The 23100-nt window shown below is 34.4% G+C and overlaps 1 protein-coding gene across 1 annotated transcript; it reads right to left on the bottom strand.

Moving 5' to 3' along the window:
* Window positions 1-1411: 1411 nt before the first annotated feature.
* On the bottom strand, window positions 1412-20690 carry LOC145641980 (ubiquitin carboxyl-terminal hydrolase 26-like). The gene is made up of 15 exons (XM_081693022.1): window positions 20519-20690; window positions 19056-19160; window positions 18350-18946; window positions 15929-16184; window positions 14101-14831; window positions 12807-12915; window positions 10810-10991; window positions 10166-10450; window positions 9884-10091; window positions 9533-9604; window positions 9118-9330; window positions 6979-7242; window positions 4418-4559; window positions 3454-3620; window positions 1412-1729 (listed from the first exon to the last, which is right to left on the bottom strand). Exons 2-14 carry the CDS (start codon window positions 19133-19135, stop codon window positions 3526-3528), a joined length of 3234 nt encoding a protein of 1077 aa, XP_081549148.1. The 5' UTR covers window positions 19136-19160; window positions 20519-20690; the 3' UTR covers window positions 1412-1729; window positions 3454-3525.
* Window positions 20691-23100: the final 2410 nt, after the last annotated feature.

Here is a 23100-nt window from a genome sequence, read left to right as displayed (position 1 = left end):
GATTAACATGATTGATGTTATGGAGTAAAATGTTTGTAACACAGGACATGAATGAATGATTGAATGCAATATTAGAAAGCATGACAAATCCATCTAATACACGGGTTTAAAAAAAAAAAATCCCATTTTATTGGAAATTTATGAGGCTTTTAGACAAAAAATGAGGACAGTTATGAAAGAATTCGAAGGAAATCCCCCAAAAATTGGATGATTTTACTATCTATGAGGTAAGATTATTAGGAATCACAAAGACATTATATAAACTACTCAAATGTTAATAAAGCATAAACCTCAATTGATAATTTGATAATCTCTTCCTCAATGTCGAAACGACGAGAGATTATAATCAGTCTAAGAATGAGGCTAAATAGAGCTCATTTAATTAGCTCTAATAGAGAACACCTACATTTCTAATTGCTTTGAAGATTATAGTAGAAATTAAAAGAATAAAAACAAATGCCAAGAGATAGTTAAAGAAGGTTGTTGAGATGATAAAGATAAACAATGGAAATATTAACTAATAATTAACTCGTACAAATGTACAAAATTTTCATTTATTTTCCTTATTAATGGTAGAGAGAAAAGTAGAGGTTATGAAACAAGGATATGATGTGCTAATAAAGATGATGTCCCAACTCCCAAATGGTTTTATTCGAATTTTGTTTCTTTTCATTTTATTTATTTATTTATTTATTTTAATCTTTTTTACCTTGTCAAATAAAGGGGAGTTTTCTACAAAGAAGAGTAACTCATGATATTTTAGAATAAATCAATAGAATAAGTTTTGTGCTGTAAAAATCATGTCTCTAAAAAGCATTCTATATTCTTTATAGACAAATATAAAAGTGACTTGATTTTGAATTTAAAAATGGACTTTACTCCCTGACTCCCTCCTCTTCATGGTTTTTTTTTTTTTTTTAATTTTTTTTTTTTTTTTTTTTTTTAACTTTTTTTACAAAGAACATTTAGAAATAGTACTCTGACGGAGTATATTATTAATAAAAATAAATATATAAATAAATAAAAGGGTTTTTATAGATTCATACCAAAAGCTCTAAATTTCAAAGCATTCATATAGTGCATTCAATCATATCGTTTAAGACAAGTTTGAGGAAGACCTAGCTAACAAAAAGTTCAGATATAGGGCATACTGCTGCTATTAGTATCAGCCTGCATAAAGTTTATCTTGGCTTTACTATATCTATACCACCCCAAATCTAAAGTCCCGTTGTAAAATTAGTACCTTTTCGCTTTCGACCTTCGTATTTCTTGCGATTTTCCAAGGAATTTGAAGTTGCACAATTAAGCATGCATGAAATCCAGGTATAAGGGCCAACCCAGGAGATATTTACATGCCTATACGTGATAGTAAAAAGAAGAGACGAGTTATAAGATGAACCCGGAAAAGGGGTTGTGTTTTGAGAAGACAACAAAAGGCCTTTTCATTGATCAACCGGTATAGCAAAAATCCAAGTACATGTGTTCATAAAGCTATTCTACAGCTCCATTCAACTATAAATGGAGAAACCAATATAATACAATGAAATCCACACCGGCAATTGCAAACCTAGATAAAAGGGGATTCTTTGACATCAAAATTGATCCCCTCGCCCTCTCTTCTCAAACATCACGATACAGCAGGCACATCTCAATCCCCTATCGGAAGTGGGGAAAAATCCTCCAATATACAACGAAAACAAAGCCAAGAGATACCAAAATGACAGCCACCCTGCACCACACAATAACAAGGGTTCAGCGTAAGCAATGACATCTAAAAAAAGGTGGAAATTTTAGGAAAAAATGTACATGAAAATTAACAGCTAAAGCCTCATCGTTAAAAAGGCTACATATTAATAGTTTCTACATTTTCACAAAATACATTTTGGCCTATCAACTTTCAGCAAATTTATGGATGAATCACTAAATTTAAAAATTCAAAAAAAAAAATGATGATAAATTCTTCCCTCAAAATTTCATAGATTCTGCACCTTGCAACACAGTTTACCTACTAATCTTTTGAGCAACAAAGAACCAAGCCCAATTAAAATCAGCAGATAGTACAAGTAAATATCAGATTGCAATTCTAAATAAAATTGTCAGATCAGCACATATGCATACTTTGCTATACATTATATAGCACAAGGTAAAACATACACTAACGGAGTATCTGGATATCTTTGATTTACAAGCAACTGTACTCTATAGCTTAGCCCTCTTTTATCAGCATATTGAAATACAGTGGAATCGCCTTTCTTTAATGGGTCAAATTTACAATTTCTAACACTCCAGGCAGATACTTTTTTTTTTTATTATTATTATTATTATTTTACAATTGAATACTGAGGTATGGAATTTTCTGCACGAAAGACTTTACCAAGCACCAACAAAATATATATTAACTCTATAGTGTGCTACACAAAACAAGTATTTCGGTAGCCAGTAAAAAAGTTCCTCCATAGTCCATATGAATGCCCTATTACAATGTGTTAAAGATGCTAGTCTCATTTGGTGGCAATTAATCATCTTTCCCAGTAGCTTAAATAGAAATTCTCACATCGCAGCAAGATATACCCAAAGATGCTCTGGAGAATATTTCAAAATGCATTATTCTGATGTAACAACTTCTATTTTGAGGATATGGAAGATGGAGAGGAAATAGAAGGGAACAGAGAAGAGGGAAGGCGGAGCGGGCAAACTTCACTCTTAATATTATCTTAATTAACAGCACTAATGATCTATAGCACATAACATCCGACTGAAGTCAACATCATGTAATGATCTGAAATTATAGACAGGATGCTAAAGGAGGAAGAGTGCGAATTTGACTGATGAAATAGAAATGCAGAAATTGTAAATGATATTCAAGCTCTCGAGAAGTATAATTATCATTAAAATCACTCAATCATATTTTTCCGACTGATTCCCTCCTCTAACTGAATTTCCTCCCTAGTTGCTCAAGCAACCTCTAAGTGAAAGATAATTACATTTCCTAATATGCCCTTACCCTATACTCAATGCATTACACTTTATATGGTGATAAGGGTTTACACGATGCTTCTCCATAAATATAGCAATAGAATGACAGCAAACTAATCAAAAAGAATTCCCCCATCCTCAATCAGACAGTAAACTCTAATCAGCCTTAAGTATTTGGAGACTTTACAAATGCAAACACATAAATCACCAAAACAATTCCCTAATGTAAAGCCATTTCCCTTTCAAATAACACTATTTCCTCATAATTCTATCTCCCTTTTTTTCATAGATACATAAGAAATGCAGACAAATGGCTGTATAAGGAACCAAAGGACAATTGATACCAGGAAACACCTGCAGCATCGACATTGACTTACCAGGAAACACCTAAAAGTAACACAAACATACGTGGACACACACACACAACAACAACAACAACAACAACAACAAAAAATGATTGAGCAGTAAATTCCTCACCTTGAAAAAGTCAAAGCAAGACATGCTCCCAGTACTATAAATAAACAATATAAAGATTTAGAATCCAGTCCTTTAGACCACTTGTGAAGCAGAATTAGAAGCCAACAGTGTTCCACGAAACCCTTCTTCAGCTTCTCGCACATCAAACTTCTGCTCTGAAAGTTCATCTGAGATTTAAGTGAATTAGATCATATAACAGACTACCAATAGTGTTCGGCACCAAATGAAAATGGATAGAAACCATAGTTCCACATTGGGAATCTCAAGAAATATAGGATCATATTGAAATCTTAAAAAAGATTTTACTTTACGGCATCATCTCATGTTGTTACTTTTTAAAATGTCAATACAGTTTCTAGAACCAAAAATAATAAATTCAAAGCTACAAGCAGAGTGCGCCAACAAGCAACGGACACATATCATTGCGATAATGCTAAGCAAAAGAAGACAAAAGGCAAACAACAAAAAACGACATCAGAGACCGGGATGTGTGCAGGCACAAGCATCCAAAGCACGGCTTACAAAAATGTCTGCCAGCAATCCACAATAACAATAGTATTGGGCAAACATTTCAGTTACGAAATGTGAAACAATTAAGAGATGCTTTACTAGAATTTCTGGTTACTTTTCTGTAGGAAGAGGAAAAATCAAGAAGCTACCTTTAAATTTTGGTTAGTTACAACCAGGACCACTAATAAGCATCAATTTTAATTAAGGTCTCAGAATTGGGACGGAGGTACCAACAATTCAATTCGCGAACCACTGCGAATTGGGAAGCCGGCAAACAGTGACTTGGTTTGTGCAAACCCAATCGAGATTCATGGGGTTAGGTGTGAATCTGGTAATGGTGATTCCAACCCATAATCATCATAATTAAGGAAATAACAATAAAAATTGCACAATAGAACATTCGAATTGATAGTATATTCCATTACTGATCATGAGGATGATATATTGCTATTACCAGCTATATCACGATACTCATGGATTTCTGAATCAGTCACCCATAGCACGTCTGCAGGGAATATGTTGAGATCAGCAAGAGTATCAGCTTCACCTTCAATCACCTTGGATCCTTTATGAAGTATTTGGTTTTCTTTAACCACCTGCATATAACATGCCTTCTTATCAACACATGTAAAGATTATCCATCAAACAGCAAGTGCACACTACACAGACAGCAAAGGGACATTATAGAAAAGGAAAAAGAATTGCCAGAGCCTAATTTGAATTTTAACTTATTTTCTGGGCATTTGAAAGTTTCTTTCCAATCATTGTGCTATTCCACAGCTAATGCTTCATTAATTGTCAGCAGAACATAAAGGGTCTTCACAATTAGAAAAATTACACTCCATTTTTTTAAAGAAATTGCTATCTTGATATCCATGGCGTTCAAGTTTTCTTCTCCAGAACTAATTTTCTATTATAACTGCTATGTTCTAACAATATCCTACTGGTAAAATAATAATCAGATCTCCATATTCTCAAGCAATAACGATGGGGATGAGATCATGAGACAGACAAAGATTTTCCATCTTTAAGTTCTCTTTACAATTTAGATTTTAGCATTAAAGTAACTTTTTGCAAGAAATTGTACTAATCCTCTTCTTTGAGGAACAGTGGAAACTAAGCTGCATCAAATTCAGCATTTTCCTCTCCGAAGATTAATAAAACACACAAACAACCTTTTTGTAAGAAAAAAAGAAGCGTAAGAAGGATTCCATAAATATTCTGCTACAGGGGTGAACGGAAGAAAATGAAATGGGCACTTCATAAGTGTTTCCTTCAAATAATAAGGTGGTCCATGCCCTAACAAGAATTTTTTACATCCTAAAACAATAATAAAATTTTCTGCTGAACCTCTGAGCAGTAAGCAGACGACAACAAGACTTCAACATAGTTATCCGTAGGTTTCTTACAAAACTATCAATCAATCAATCAATCAATCAAAGCCTTAATCCCAAAAGTGGGGTCGGCTAACATGAACCAAATTTGATTATTCCGTGTAGTCATCAACATAAATCTTTCTCCTCCATCCCTTACGATCCAAAACTTCATCCCCACGTAAATCCATGCACTTCATATCCTTCCTCACTCCTTCCAACCAAGTCATCTTTGGTCTCCCTCTTCCTCGTTTAATCCCTCCATGGTCCCACTCTTCCACTCTTCGCACCGGTGCACCCTCGGGTCTCCGTCTTACATGTCCAAACCAACGCAGACGATTTTCCCTTAATTTATCTACAATGCCCGCCACACCTACTTTCTTGCGAATAACCTCATTTCTGATTCTATCTCTTAAAGTGTTTCCACACATCCACCTTAACATGCGCATTTCCGTAACCTCCATCTTTTTAATATGCTCTTTCTTAGAAGCCCAACATTCTGTACCATAGAGCAACACTGGTCTTATGGCAGTCCTGTAGAATTTTCCCTTCAACTTTAAGGGAATGCTGCGGTCGCATAGCACTCCCGTGGCCGCTCTCCATTTAAGCCACCCTGACTTAATCCTGTGGGTCACGTCTTGATCAATGTCACCATTCTTCTGGATGATCGACCCTAGGTACTTAAAACATTCACTCATGGTCAAATCCTTTCCATCCAAACTCACCACTTCATTGCTTGTCCCCCTCTGAGTGCCAAAACGACATACCAAATATTCAGTCTTACTCCGACTTAGCTTAAACCCTCTAGATTCCAACCTTTGCCTCCATTGCTCCAACTTGACATTAACCCCATCCTTAGTCTCATCCACCAAAACGATATCATCTGCGAACAGCATACACCATGGAACCTCATCTTGAATTGGTCTAGTTAATTCGTCTAGAACCGTTGCAAAAAGAAAAGGGCTTAATGCAGACCCTTGATGCAATCCGATTGTAATAGGGAAATCTTTTGTCAACCCTCCGCATGTCCTCACATTTGTTGACACATCCCGATACATATCCTTAACTAGGTCTACATACCTTCGTGGGATACCTTTCTTCAACATTGCCCACCAAAGTATCTCTCTTGGCACCTTGTCATATGCCTTCTCTAAATCAATAAAGACCATATGAAGATCTTACAAAACTATAAATATAATAAAAATAAAAAGTAGCAGAACAGTATTTCTGTAAAATATTATCACTATCAAATGGTGACACAGGGCTTTGACTGAACACCTTAAATATCAGCCATAGAGACTTAAATACAAAATATAAAGTTATTTCTACTAAAGCTGAAAAAGGGAATTTTGAAAGGATGCAACCTAACCCGAAAGATTCCCAAGTATGCAGACAACAAGACATTAACATGGTTATTCATTTTTATTTTTATTTTTTACCTATTTTAAAATAAATTTAAATTAAAAATTATAAAATAATTTTAAAAATAAACCAACCATAAAACAGAAATTTAACCACTATCAAATTGTGACAGAGAGCTCTGGCGAACACCTTCAAAATCAACCATAAAGACTTGAAAACAAAATATAAAGTATCTTGCTAATAAAGCTGCAAAAGGAAAGTTTGAAGAGATGCAACCTACCCCGAAAGATTCCCAGATCATCATCTTTAACTGATAAATTGTTGTAGAACCTGAAACTGTTAAATTCTTGGAATTTCCAAATGATGTCTTTCTAGAACGCTTGGAGGTCCGACGATCTGCCTCACAATTGTTCCCAGAAGCTTCTAAAATAGATTTGGGAGGTTCCTTACCGCGTACAAAGCAAACACAAATGTCCTCATTACTATAATTAAGCCTCCGCATTAACTCACAGCTTTCCTTTTCTCCAATGCATTCTTCACATACCTTAGAATAAAACAATAAATGGCAATAAGAAGTAGACAAGAGACAAGCTAGCAATCAATATAAAACAACAACAGCAAAGCCTTAGTCCCAAAATGATTTGGGATCGGCTAACATGAATCGTCATAAGGAACCGTACGATATAAAGAAAGGGGCATAACAAGATAAACATTTGAAAGAGTTTGAAAAAAGGTGGGTATTAAGATGAAAAAAAAAAAAAAAAACAAACAAACAAATTTAGTCATGAGCTTCTCCCACAAAAATAGAGATTCAAAGATGAAAGTGTTAAGATATATAAACCAAAAACATATTAGTAAAATAAATTCCAGCCCTTAACAAAGTTGCATGATTTCCTATTCTGGGCATCCCGAAATACTTGGCACTTTCTCATGTGGTTATCTTTCTCTACACACAAAATCTCATTCATTTTAACTCTCTCCAATCATTTTTTCTAACAATTTCTCTTTACCCACTTTCTCTTACTTTTCAACCTCCCTCTCCTCACAGTCTATTCCAGTATTCATATAAAAATAACAATTCTTAATCTCTATGGCAAACACAATCATGCAGCTCAACTCGCAAGTTGCAACAAAGGGGGCAACATAAAACAAGTTTGAAAATCAACCAAACCCTTATGCCAAGGAAGAATAGATCAATATACATACATGTGCAAGTAATAAAGGGTAGGCCAACATGCACAGACAAACACCTCCCCTGCCATCTACTGCCTCAGCTATAAGCCTATAACCCACTATGTCATGCTGAGCCAACTTTTCATTTCATTTAAAAGTTGAGTCAGTATAAGCTTAACTTCTGCAAATCTCGAGCACAATAGCTACAGAAAAGAAGAAATGCAACACCTACCATTCACTTGAAATCTGACAATAGAATCAAGGAAATCAGATATGCATATTATGCCTCATACAAAAAAGCCAACCAATGTTACTACCCCCCCCCCCCCTCTTCGTAGACCCCTAGTTTTTTAGTTTCCAAGGAAGCCGATAGGTCACATCACAAGAAACAAGTGGGCCACAATTATTTCAATGGGCTTTCTTTTATTAAAAGTAACTGTTTGTATTTTTTTTTTCCTTCTTTTTTTCTATTTCCAAAGATTTCTCAATCATTGAGTTATTCACTATTGTCCAAGAATTTGGAAGTTTCATAGATAGAAATTTATATCAATCATCAAGACTTCTCTCCAAGAATAATTCAGGAAATGTAGAGAATAACTCCTCCTGAGTCTATGATTAAAAAATAAAAATAATATTTCTTCAAATTTTTGTTAATTAGTGATTTATATACAGTTCTCTCGCTCTTGGAGAGATTTGTCAACCTAGTTGTTTCCAGCTTATATTCCAGCCGGAACACATAATATTCATACTAAATCATTTCTGTGATTGTTCCCCAAAGGCTTAGAAAAAGGTATCAATAGTGCGACAATAAATATATATATATAAAAAAAAAAAAAAAAAAAAAAAAAAAAAAAAGGAAACTACACAAGCCTCATCACCCAAAAAAACACACACAGACACACACAAAGAAAATGAAAGTAGATTACTAAACACCCTTGATAAAAGAACGCATCAAGACACAAACACAAGGGGCATGAACACATGCCGGAGGGGGGGGGGGGGGGCTTTCTTCATCAATGAATATACTATTCCAAAAAACAAAAAAAAAAGCATCAATATTATGTTCCTCACGACCTTCTGCATTCATCAGATAAAAAATAGGGAGCAAATGTGATCATAAAAATAAAAAAATAAAAAATAAAAAAAAAAGAGAGGAAACCTCTCAGCAACAGTTTCCGATTATCTGTTACAGACTCAAAAAATCAACAACAGTGTTACAAATATTATAGCTAAGCTCAGGAAATACCTCAGGAGAAGTCTTTATCACAGGCTCCCTAGACTCAAACTCATCACTTTGATCTTCGTTCATATGCTCCTCAGTAAATGGCATCTCCTGGCAATGTCCCTCAGCCGAGTTCTTAAATTCAATCTCAGCCAGTATGCCTCTCTCTTCTTTTCCATCCCATTCTTCACAAAAATGTCTCCAGTCACTTTCACTCACCATTAACAGGCCTTCTGTCTGAAATTGGAAAGAATAAACCAACTTTAAATCAGTGAGCAGACTTAAACAAAAGGCAAATTGAAAGTAAAGATAAACGTGGTACAGTAGCAGTGTGTGACACCACAAGGAGTATGAATCTGGTTTAACATCCATGACACTCATCAGCATGATTATGACATGGCAGGTAAGAGATATGGTTAATGGTTTTGTTAAAACTCACCGCAGAGAACTTCTGCAATATCACCCCACGTTTGCATGTCAAGCCCAAAGGCCTCTCCAGCAATCGAGAATGCTGAAAATAAAGTGGAAGAACAATCAGAACATTGAAGTAATTATTCACAAAAAAAGATAAACAGGAGTTTGTCATCTTCTATAGTGAACAAATTGACAGAGTTCTGCCACTGAGTATTCATAATTTTTCTATTTTGGAGCACTACTTTTCTACTAAACTTGCATATGTTTGATATAGTTAGCATAACTTTTCCTAATCACCTCCCTACCAACCTTACAAAAATGAACGGCATACTAACAGCAGGAAGAGTTCACAAAAGCACAGGATGGTAGAACTCACTGTGGTACATATAAGTGAACGGATAACACTATCCAGCCTCTCAGGCTTTGCCGTTGAAGAACTATTTTTGCCACTTGTATTAATATAGCTTCTCCATGTTGACAGCCAAAAAGATGGTAACAAGTAGTACTTGCAATTTGAAGAAAGTTGAACAGCCTTTCCAAGAGCCAATTTCTCATGGTTCTGGCGCTGCTTCAACTTGATTTCTCTGCAGCAAGACGAATGAATCAGCAATCTGTGGATATGCTTAAAACTAATAGTAATAGTATAGGGCCAAACCACCTTAGAGTATCCTCCCAAGAAGCAACCTCGGTGAGCTCCAAACAACACTCGGTACATGTCTCTGCATCTGATGAAAATGTTGAACATCCCAACTGATCATCTGGTTTTACCAGATTAGAATTTTCATACAGAAAAATCCAGAGACTCTCAGGGATTAACACTCGCTTAGCACCAGTAGCTTGCTCAGGCATGAGTTGCCCATGGGGGCACCTTATTGAAGCTGTAGGTCCTGTATCTGCTTCAGAGGGGTTATCGCTAGCTTTTCTCCGCAACCACTGCTGTAACCTATGAGAAAACTTCAATTATATTGCTACTCATCCAGGAAAAAAATAAAATGAAGCAAGAAGCTTGAAAAGGCAGACATAAAAATCCAAATATTTAATAATATAACAAAAGCTATCTTCTAATGTCAAATGCTAGCTAAGCACAAAAAAAAAATCCACATGCAGCAGATACATTGACCACAAAAACAGTTTAAAGGAAATAGAATATCATACTCCTAAATGATGAAATTAAACAAAAGAAAATGAAAAGGCATTGTCATTCCCAAAACTCTTCTAGTAATTTGAAACAAAACTAAGTACAAAATGAACAAACAGTAAATACTAAGACATGGAAAACAGGAAAAAGGCCCTCCAACTTACCATGGTTTGGAGATATAATACTGTTTACCATCCGGACAACTCCCTGCAAGTGCAGCTTCCGCAAATTCTTTCATGTACGCCCTTCGATCTCGATAGCTATCAGCAGTAACAATGGCACGTGCAGAATCAGTTAAGCAAATCTTGCAAAAGTCATCCCTGCCCAGACAAGGACCTCCATTGTACTGTTACATATAAATTTTGTAAAAATGAGAAACAAAAATAAATCACAGTTTAAAGAGATTTAAATAAAACAGGATAAGAAAAAAATACATGTCAGGACACTAAGCTACAAGCCTACTAGCACAAGAAGCCTAGTCTCTCTTAAATTTAAGTCAAAATGAAGATAAAAAAGCAGGTTACTAGATTGGTAACTTTGTATCTAGATAATATATACTCTATATTTTCAGTCAAAAAATTGTCAACATAGGCGTTTGATTATTTGTATATTTTTTTTTTGCAAAACAAGGAAACTAGGAGTATGAGAGAAGATGGAGTAAATTTCAGAATAAAAAATGTGAAGATTCATGTACAGAAGCTAGAAACTGAAACAAAGAAGATAATTTTTTAAGCCAAAAATGAAATGAACAGAATACCAAAAAGAAGAGAAAAGGATGTAATTAGAATGCACATACTTCTTTTATCTACCATTTTTCAGTTTACATTCTACTTATAAAGTAGTTTTTTTTTTTTTTTTGAAGGCAACTTAAAAAGTAGTCTTATTTTGCATGAATTGCATAATTAGTGGAAGGAGGAAAGACGGTAAATATAAGAGTCGGAAGAGAGAAAGAGGAATTAGAAAATGATTCCAAAGAAGCAGACATTTGAGAGAAAATAAAAATGAATAAGTATTAAAGATCTTGTCTTCTATTTTTATTTCTTTCAAATTGGGAGAGTACACAATCTACACATATCCTTAGAATTATATTTTATATGCTAGAAATTAGAAACTGCGACATTTATACGTTGAGCAAATAATTGAGATGGAGGTAATATTAAGATTAGAACAATATCCCTTTCATGATTAAATTTTAGTTTCCTAAATGTGAGGATGCCACATCCCATCCACATGGTACAAAGTTGATAAGATAATCTGCATTTTCCATAAACACGTAGACTGCCCTTTAGAAAAAAATCACAAAATTTGTTTAATTATTCAAGATAAAGATGAGTAGTCATAAAAATATCTTAACCCTACCTTTCCCTCAAAAAAAAAAAAAGTGCAGAATAGAAGCTGAACAAGAGACCTATTGCAATACTAACATCAACTCGTTCAGTGCTATCAGTAAGCCAACATATCGCTTGTGATACCTTAAATAGGAATTTGATGTAAACCTTTACAACATACAAGTCACTACATGGAAATATTCCACACATTTATCTCACACAAAACATTCTCTTCCAATATGCCTAATCACTTCATGTCCATGTTCACTTTCACGAATAATGCAAATTCAAACCCAGAAGTGTTAGAATACTTCAGCCTAAAAGTAAGATCACCTCAATCTAGGGCAGTGGTGGCAAATAGCACAACTGCTTCTTTCTTATTTTACAGGGAGAGTCTGCTATAATTTTTTATATGCCCAGAGTGAACAGGGTTAAATTCTGGATCAAGCCCAAGAGATGAGCAATCTGAGAAAGTACTTAGGTATTTCTGTGTGGTTACTTTAGGCAGTGATGCACATACTTGTACAATTTGGAAAAATCAATGTAATATTTCTAGTCACTAAGGATGATAATGAGTACATGACCAGTTGGTTTTGAATGTCACTGTAATGACTTATAAGTCTTTTGACTTATAATCACCTTAAAAGACAACTAAAATTGAGTAGAGGGAGTAATTTACACCAAATTATTACCCACCATCTGGAGAAGGAGAAAGGAATAAAGCAATAATTTTTTAAGCACTTGATTTTACAGTTTGGGAATGATGTAAACAATTTCCACATACATAGAAACAATTAAACGTCCTAGCCATACAAGGAATTCAAGCAGCATACCTTGGAGTATAACAAGGTCCAAGCTTTAGCTGACAACCGCTTCATGGCAACGATATTTGACACTGGTACTTTCCCATGCATGCACTGAATATTGGTGTTGTCTATGGCACTGCCCGCAATAATAATGTTATCAAAACATAATGCCACTATCAAAAGAAATAACAAAAAAAATGGGAGCAAAGCATAGAAGCTTTCACCACTATCAAAAGAAATAACAAAAAAAAATGGGAGCAAAGCATAGAAGCTTTCACCAATGAGTTGCAAAAATAGGGTGTTGTGCTACCAAAAAAAAAAGGACCATAAAAGTATTGAATCTGCCAATAGATCTTGGCCTCCAATTAACATAACTTGATTATGGTAGAGATAAAGAAATGATGGAGAGCAGAAAATACCCATGAGGATCATAGGGCTTCTTTAAGATAAAATGATAACAAACAGTAATTCATCATAAGATTCATAACCATGAATGCATATGAGAGCCTACTCCACTTTGCATCCTCCAATATTTACTATAAGGCTTAACATTATGAGCCAAATATTACTTCTCAACAAAAACTCTTATTTCCAGCCCAACACATAAGCCAGCTTAGACATCCATGGTCTAGGAAAAAAAACTTGGTCAATCTTCTAATAACCCCCCCACTTTCTATGATATGTAACATTCAAATTAGATCAACAACTCTCTCCCCACCGGTTTTCTTTTAAAAATGAATCATCATTTCCTCAAGCCTTAATAATATAATCCAGCCATAAAAAATGGAACAATATTACTATACCAACTCATTCTATAGTATTAAACAAAACCAAACTCGTGTTTCCTTCTCATAGCAACTTGTTCAAGACAATCAATTTCAAAATGAATATTCATTAAGTGCTTCATTTGCCAACCTAAACCATTAAGGAGCAAGGTGAACAACTCCCTTCAACACTGCCTACGCTATCCAAGTGTCAACTATTAATAAGGATAGTCTGCACAGCATAGGAAGAACAGAGTCTAAGAACAAAAATGAATAGTAAATCGGCAAAAAGCCAGTCTAAACCTCAAAAATAAGTAGGTAATTTTAATACATGTAGAGTATTCTAATAATACACCTTAGAATGCCCACATAGTCCATATAATATTAGCCTAAAACTAGACTTTCTACTCAAAACAGCCTGAGGAAGTAGTTAACAAAGCATAAACATCCACTTCTGATGCATATCTCACATAAGCATCAGAATTAAACACACTAGAAAATAAAGTGAAGAGTAACATCAGAGCTTGGTACATATGGAGAAAAAAATGGCCACTTACGAGATAGTCACATTGTCAGCCCATTGTCGTAGCCAATCCATAGATATCCAGAAATATGGTTCTTCAAGGGAAAGAACAGGTGCCTCAGAAAGAATAGAACGGACTTCTTGTCTTCGCTCTGTGATGGTGTTTATTTCCTGTTCCTTTCTCTTATTGTAATTTTCACACAATTCAAGGTAAATATCATTTTGTGCTTTTATATCATCAGCAAGATGAGGTGGAAGTGAAAGACTACTGTCAACTGGAACTGAAGCCCCAGCAATTTTCTCAGTAATAGCATTATGCCCTGTTGACCCATTCTGACAACTCTTTCTAGGTCTAAGAGTATACATCAGCATATATGCATCACTTGAAGAATACCTCTCCACACGACTATTAGCCTTAAACGACCCATGCTGGTCAACATCAATGTGATTTTCATCTGAAACAGAAGTCTTAACTTCTTGGGTAGATGTACCATTTGTCTTAGAGGCAGAACACGATGACCCTTCACCAAAAGGATGATGACCCAAATTTGAAACATGTTCATCATCAAACTCCCACCACTGTCCAGTGCTTTCATCCTTGATGTGAGCCACATAATGACCACTGTTGACAGCAGTTCCCTTGTGAACCAACACTGCAGATAAGCCATAAATAAAAGCTGATTCTGAGGGCTCTGACAGTCTTTTTCCCATGTCCAGCTCCTCCGGGAAAGAAAATGCAGATGTGATTTTCTTTTTCGTTGTTGTCTACACACATAGGGAAGAATCATTAATAGACGGGATAGACTTATCCTAGGCAGAAAGCTGTTATGACTGCTGCAGAAAAACCTTTAATTTCAAATTGTAGTTGACAGTGAAGACATGCATAATGCCATATTGAAAATTCCTATCATAGCAGGCTAAAAGTGCATACTATTATAATGATCTAGTCAAAGAAAACCTGGGTAATCCACCATACAGACATCATCAACTAAATGAAAACTAAGCTATGCTTGTGTAGATGACGAAAGAAAGTTGAATAGTTAAAATGAAAAGCACTAAGAAGGAACATTTCGAAAACAGACAAAGAGTCTACAGAAAGTTATTTTACCTCATCCTGGACTGATGGCATCGCTTTAGCTAAGCTTCAAAATGAGTTTTCTGATGCCAAAAAAAGAACACAGAGATGCTAAATATTGACTCTCACCTAATGGAGCTCTAGTTAGGATATTTCAAGTTTTCAACCAGCTTACTGCCCTTTTTATACCATATACTATTCCTAAGCAATCCCTTCCTAAGCCCTCAAAGCCTATAGATTTCTGGAAAATATGCTGCTCCTGGCTACCAACCAGGAAAAAAAGTTGGGCTTGGAAACTGCCTTATTAGATGAGAAAGGGGAAATTCAGAGGAGGCAGATGCCCCAGAATGTCAAGAAACTATAAGAAATGTGCAACTTTAGTGCCAAGAGATTATGTTCCTCACCCATAGCGACCTTTTACTTTGTAATCTAAGAGATGTCAAGAATTTATGAATACGTACACTATATAAAATGGGAAAAGTGGGAAGACTGCTTGTCAGTCAAAAAAACCTCAAAGGCTTCGGGTCAGTCCAAATCATCAATAGTCCCTCCTCCAAGTCCCAGCTCCACAGTTTTAATAATGAAGACAAATGATTGGGAATCATCCCCCCAAAGCCACATTAACCCTTATTATGATATATTAGGGTTTAAACCAAAATTCTAAGCCGGAGTTATAAATGTAGGTAGGTTTAGGACTAGCCAAAGTTTTCTAGAAGCAGGATAAAAATACGAAAAATGCATCATTATCAGGAATTTTCAAGCAATAAAATCAAATTCAAGTGATTACCTTTTGGAGAAATACACATCTCTTAAGCTGAAAGTTCAGTACAGGTGGCAGTGTGCGCAATTTAATACTGCGAGTAGCATCAACTCTTGTCCCACATGAGTCACAGTGATACTGATTATCCCCTTCAAGTTTTTCCTCGCTAAGATAATCATTCAAACTTTCATCTAAACTCTTTAAGCCCTTCACATTCAATTCCAGTTCATAGAAGTCCTCCAGATTTGAAGAAGCTTCAGATGTTTGCCCGCATTTTGAACATCTACAAGAAAGAGATCACACAATGTCACAGTTATATCCTCTAACATGACTATTAAAAAATCATGACTGAGAAGCATGTGAGGCTATCTAGTAGAAAAATAGGATATTTTCAACAGCAAAAATTTACTTAGTGTAAACTCAAAACAACACTGTCAGAGGATAAGATTTCCTCCTTATCTCCTTTCTTGAGGTAAAAGGTGTCTCTTTAAAGAAGACTTTATCAGAAGAAAATAATAAATAAATAAAAATAAAAACAGGCCATAGAGAAGCAAGATAACGTAACATGATCCCATGATAGCCCAATCTCCCTAAATTTGTGACTACGCATTATCTTCAATTGAATTTCCTAAATCTCAACTTAATATTAATCAATCTAAGCTTATTGTAGTTACAATTGAACCTTGAGTAGCCCTTATTAACCCTGATTTAAAGTTGATTAGCCTGGAACCTAGCCTATATAGCTTATAAGAGCATATCTAACTATCTAAACTTATTATCCCTTGAGTAAAGATAAGTAAAATAAAAACATCAATGAGCTCCAACTAAAGCACCTGAATGGCTAAATGACTGCCAAATACGCACACCTCCAAAGCACCTTCTGTCCTTATCCTCCTAAACCCAACCTACCTCACTTTCAATGGTTTACATCAAAAAAAACCAAGCACAACCAAGGCTTCTTTTATGTGCAAAAATCCTACACCATGCTCCATGACCTTGAGTTTGCACCTTTGAAGTTTGAACTGCATTATGTAAATATTAGAAGACAAGGCCCTGATCAGCCACTGCACCAAAAAACTTTCAAGAAATTTTATCTTGCTGCAAACAATTGCTAACACAAAGACCTTGGCATTCAACAATTCGAGAGCTTTGAACTTCCAAATAACATTGGAAACAGGGAAGACAATGCGATTCAATCAGCAAGCCAGTCAATTTAACAAAAGCAGAAGCTAAAAAAGTTCAAGGGTACATAACATGTTGGAGTACAGCAAATATTGGAAAGCAAAGCTACCTAGTTCGGGAGGAACCAAATACAGCCTAGATATATACGAAGACTACCCCCATGCTCAACAATACAGAAGCATTCTAAGACTTCGCAAACAAAGAATCTAAATCACACAATGAGACCAGATTCTACAATTATTACGAAGACCAACCCAAAGCTCAAACACAAAGACGAGTGATTACACTTGTCAATATCATCCAGGAAGACAATGATAAAACTACCTATGATGGATGCTAAATTATAATACCCTTCCCCTCTCAAATGTAGATATAGATTTCAAATATAGCAAAACAAGAATACATTAAACCTATGAAAAGTATTGTGGCCTTCAAATTTACTTGATATGAACCAGATACAAGACACTATTATTTTAAAGTCCCGAAGAAAAAAAAAAATTCTATTCTGACAGTGATGATAGAAGTTGACAGGATGTGTGGTAGTGCATGTCTGTATATGCATTTAAATAGGTGAGCGTGCATTCTTTGTTCCCGTCTTGGCTTGATACTAATGAGAGCTGAGATTCAAAATGTAAAGCCAATAAAATACCCGAGTTAGGCTTGATAATTACGTATACCCATGATATATAAGAAAATCCCTAAACAGCATCATTTGTTTTGTGGTAATGAAATTGCACTCCAATAGCATAAAATGTACCTTCAAAACCATACGATATCTATGTAAACGTGCTTCACAAACAGAAAAACTAAGTTCCTTGAAAAACCAAGACTCCAAGAGCCCCTTAGTGAGTTAGCAGTCCAAGAAACCTCCCATTTTCTCCACTTTCTTGCCAATCAACACATTTTCCTGTATGCTCACAATATTTAGTCTACACTATCAGAGACAGGGATCAAGTGGCTGCCGGTGTTACTTTCTACTTTTCACTGTCACGGCCTAAACAAGATGCATAATCCTTTTTTTTATCTGGAAGAGCAGCGGTGACCCAGTATATGGATAAGCAATAGTTAGCGAAGACACAACACTAGCAGTAAAACATATAACCAGCAATAATTGAGCCCTGGAAAGTGGAAACGTATTGCTCAAGCTATAATAAAGCATCCTATTTCTCCTACCACAACAACTAAATGTAATGTATTAAAGATAAAAACAGTGTTCATAAAAAGCAAGACAACACAACAAAACGAAGCTAATTTATCTAATTATACCTGGTAACATGTGACATGCTTCCCCTAAAAAGGTCTTGAACAATAGTTTTTGCTTCAGGGACCACAGAATGGCTAAGGCATCGTTCAACCAAGGACAAAAGCAAAGTGAGGAACTCATGGCTGTCCTGTTGAACACCATTGTCCAACTCAAGAGCTTTTATAAAAGGTGCTGAGTCAATAAAAGCCATCTTACTACCATGCAACTGTGCAAAAAGACGTGCCAATTGATCCAACACTGGCTGCTGCAAAAGGACATGCGGCTCAACAGAAAAAATGCCCTCACGAAAATCCTTGTTCATGTAAAGGAATTGAAGTATGCTGTTGGCGTAGCATGTAGCACCCAAATTTGTCAAACCCGCAGGAGATTCGACTGAAGACCTGAGATCCTTCGTTGGATCAGGACCATATGAACTAATTACATCTGAAACCTTTTGCCACAAACCAGCTTTACGACTTCCAGTTGGGGGTGGAATCAGCCCACAGAAACAGTTAGGATTGTCCTTTGTATTAACACGGCACCCATGACAATTAGTCTTTCTAATATTGTAAAGCTGTGCTAAATCATCATCTGTTACATTTCCCGTTGAGTGAATCCTCCTGAACCATATTTGTTAGTCAAATTACGGATTCATTTGAAGAACTGTCAATTGGGAGAATGGGCAAATTCAAAACTAATATAATAATAATAAGAGTATTAATTACATACCTCAAAATTTCAGATTTTGCATCAAGTTCATCCTCCGGCCTACTGCGCTTATTCTTGTTACGAGTAGACGGCCGGCTCATTGTAACAACCTATTTGGCCCCTGAGCTGCAAGCAATATAGGGAATAGAAAAGAAACAAAATCGACTAAATTATTTTGGAAAATATAACTAAAATATTCAAAAATTTGTAGCTGATTAGAAATTGTTACATTTCGGGTACATGGATTCCCATGAAGGTAATGTATTCCCTCACAGTATGCATGAAATTTAAACATTTGAGTCAATAATTTTAACTTTTATACCAATCGAGTCCCTTTCCATGGATAGGAATTCAGGCCAACTCAAACCACTTCTGGTTTCATACACACCAGGGACAAATAAAAATATCTACGGGAGTATTCTATAGTTATAGCTATTCAAAATTTATCATCAATAAATATTAACATTTCACTTTCAAAATATGATAGGCCTAAGGCTAGAGTTTCTAGGGGGGCTAATCTAACAACACTTAAATTCACTTATAAACCCTATCAAGACTTAAGCTCATACGATTTACAATTAACCAATTCTAACATTCCAATCTAATAGTGCCACTAATCTGTTTAATCTATTGCGGAAAATAATTGTTAAAAAAAAAAAAAAAAAAAAAAAGCATCAAAGGCAAACAGCTAGTCAGATGATATATACTATGCACAACAGAAGAAATAATAAGCTTCTCTGTTGTAAGCATCATTACAAAGATACAATTTTTCACAACACACTAGTCATTACGACCAAATGTCGGTCAAAGACCACAGCTATTATGAATAGTATTGGTTCTTAACACCCCAAAAAATGCCAGCATAACATTTCCAATCAAATTACTCAATGTGAATCAAAATGAGATGTCAAAAAAATGAGATGTAATGCATAAAGACACAATACATTATTAATATTTGCGCGAAAAAATTATTCTTGGCACTTCAATGTTACTTCTAAAAAGTAATTTAACATGTTAACATCTATTAAGAAGCACATAAATCCTTAGGTTTCCCTGTTTACAAAACATTTCCATTTCCGAAACTCAAGCCGATTCTGTGCCACATATAGAAGCACAAAGACGCATTCAAACTTCAATTACTCAAGTAATATATAATAATTGTACATTTATACACTTTCCATCTTCAACTATTCTAGTCAATTGTGATCAAGAAGTTGCAGAAAAAGCATTATCGAACAATAATTCACCTCATTCTAACAATTAATTACATTCAAAGACTCCAAAAAAAGCGCAGATTATATTCAAAATCCAACAATATATACTAATTACACCACAATTACAAAATTAAATTATGTATACACATAATTTGGAGAAAAATTACAGATACAAAAAAAAAATCACTTGGGACAAATTAAGCAAGCAGATGATAAATCTGTATGATTAATTCAACAAAAAGTTCGAGAATTTAGATAACGATAATTTACCTAGAAAGTAGCGAGTGAGTAAATTCAATTTTTCTAAAAAAATTTAGAACTTGTAGACCTAAAATATTCTAATTTGATCTTCGATTTGGGGGAAATAGAAAGAACGCTCTTCAACTCTTTGGCTTCTGTTCTTAATTTGTGAATTTCAGAGTATTACTGTTGATTGTCTGTAGGAAATAGGAATCTTGAATATAAAAATGTTTAAACAAAATAGTAATACTACTTTGGTCTCTTAAAGATTGCCTCGATTCTCGTCTTTCACATTAATAAGTTATCGTTTATTAAACAAGTGGTAGAACATAAATTGAGATTGAGGACATAATTAAGATTTTTATTTTCAAATTGAAAGCAAAGCGCAGTTAAGACTTTTAAGAAAGACAAACCACAAAAAAAAAAGGGAGATTATATAAGAGACGATGAGAGTACCTTATCGATTGATGTGATATGAGGTTTAATTTAACTCGACCCGAATCGGTGAAATCACGTTTGGACAATTTCACTCTTCAATAACTAATGGATTTAAGTAATTTCAAGTTAATGGCAAACTATTGAAATTTGTTTATTCGGAAGAAAAAAATATATTGAAGATTGTAAAATTAAGCTAGGGATTGCACATTTACACAGTTATATAAAGAGTAAGAAATCAAACATGAAACGGCGCAAGTACAATGAATTTCAAATAAATTAAGTGTCACTCTATCCTATCCACGGATAGGGACCCGTTAGACAACACATAAAGCAAATACTATGTAATTGAGACTTTTTCATTATAATAATCAATTAATTTAATTAAATAAATACGTTCTCCATTTTTGTTCTTAAACTTTACTTGGTTATTGTAGTTGCGCAAACCTAGGATAAAAGTAATTCGGATTAAACCAAATTAGTAATTCAAAGTTTGGTTATTTTTAATTCCATTCAGTTCGGATTGAAAAAAAAAAGTAAAAAAAAAAATGATTACGCTTTGGTTTCGATTTTGAGTTAAAAATTAGAAAAAAAAAAAAGAAAAAAAACCAAATTTTCTACATCCCGTATTTCCACTAGAATATAAGTCGAAAGGAAAATTAACCCTAGCTAATAGCCTCTCACTCAATCATTCATTCATTTTTACTCTCATGAAAAAAAAAAAAAAAAAAAAAAAACACTCATGGCTCTCTCATTTTCTCACACCGTCAGTCCGTCACCTACCACCGTACCGGCGACTTCTAGCAACATTATTTGTGGTTTATATTAGGTTGAAGTTATGTACAACTCTTAGATCTAAATTATTTTCATATCATGCTAATAGAAAATCCAAATTTTTTAATTTATCAAGAATTATTTTAAGTTTATGTATTTATGTTTGCCTTTTCATACTGTAATATCGGTTTTATTATATCTATGTAGAAAACCTGATTATTGACATGATATCATGAGCCACACATGTTTGTTGTGTTAATTAGGCCCAATAATTTCGGTTTAGTTTGGTTTCGTTTTTGAAAACTAAATTAAAACCGTTTAGATTGGATTGAACCGAATCCAAATCTGGGTTAGAATTTGGTTTTAAAAATCCCAAATTAAATTAATTTGGTTTATCCTATAATTCGAATCACAATCCGAACTTTTACCCTTACGCATACCAAGAAAAAGTGATAGTGGGAATCATACATGCCTTTTGTTTTAAAGAGGAGAGAGATAGAGAGTAAGAGATTAAATAAATCAATTTGAACCCATAAAGCAAGGTAGAGGATGATAAAATTAAAAATTAATAATAAAGATTGTCATAAAAGAAATAAAGTTATAAGGTAGTTATATGTTTAAACTATGGTCTTGTGTGATTAATCAAACCAAACCAATCAAAACCATATTAACCGGACCAAACCAAAACCGTAATAATAAGATTTATAATTAGACAACATTTTTCCTTAGAAATTATCAAATAATACTTCATTAACTTATAATAAATTTTAAATAATGAGCCCAACCATATACCCTATTTCGTATTTTGATTTTAATTATTTTTTAATTTTTTGTAATATATAATAATTATTTTAAAATTATATAAATATTAAAATACGGTTTACTAGTTTACGGTTTAGTTTGATTTGATTTTAATCTTGAAAAACCAAACCGTAAGCCGTGTTTTTATATATATATACAACCGTATTTTTATGTATAAACCGTAAACCAAACCAAACCGCATTAACCGTAATCCAAACCAAACTGCTAAAATGTGGTTTGGTCCGATTTGGTTACGGTTCAAATTAACATAACATCCCTATGTGTCTATTAAATAAAGGATCAGAATTGAGGGCACAATTTAGACTTTATTTTTTTTTTCAAAACAAGGACAATAAAAGACATTCAAGAGAGATAACCCATAAAGAATTTAGAAAGAGATTATATATGAGATGAATAGAATACCTTATCGATTGATGAGATATGAAGTTGTATATAACTCAATCCTTGGCAGTGAAATACGTTGTGCTCCTCGGCCAATTATGCTCCTTCTACTATAACTAAAGCAAACTTTGATTAGTTATAAGAAAATGGCAAAATACTGATATAAAAACTAAATAAAACACTTATTATATATGTATATC

Source organism: Chenopodium album, chromosome 8, assembly GCF_948465745.1.
Source record: "Chenopodium album chromosome 8, dcCheAlbu1.1, whole genome shotgun sequence".
In the NCBI taxonomy this organism is placed as follows: domain Eukaryota; kingdom Viridiplantae; phylum Streptophyta; class Magnoliopsida; order Caryophyllales; family Amaranthaceae; genus Chenopodium; species Chenopodium album.
Note: the sequence above shows the minus strand (reverse complement) of the source record. Positions and strands in the feature narration are given on the sequence as shown.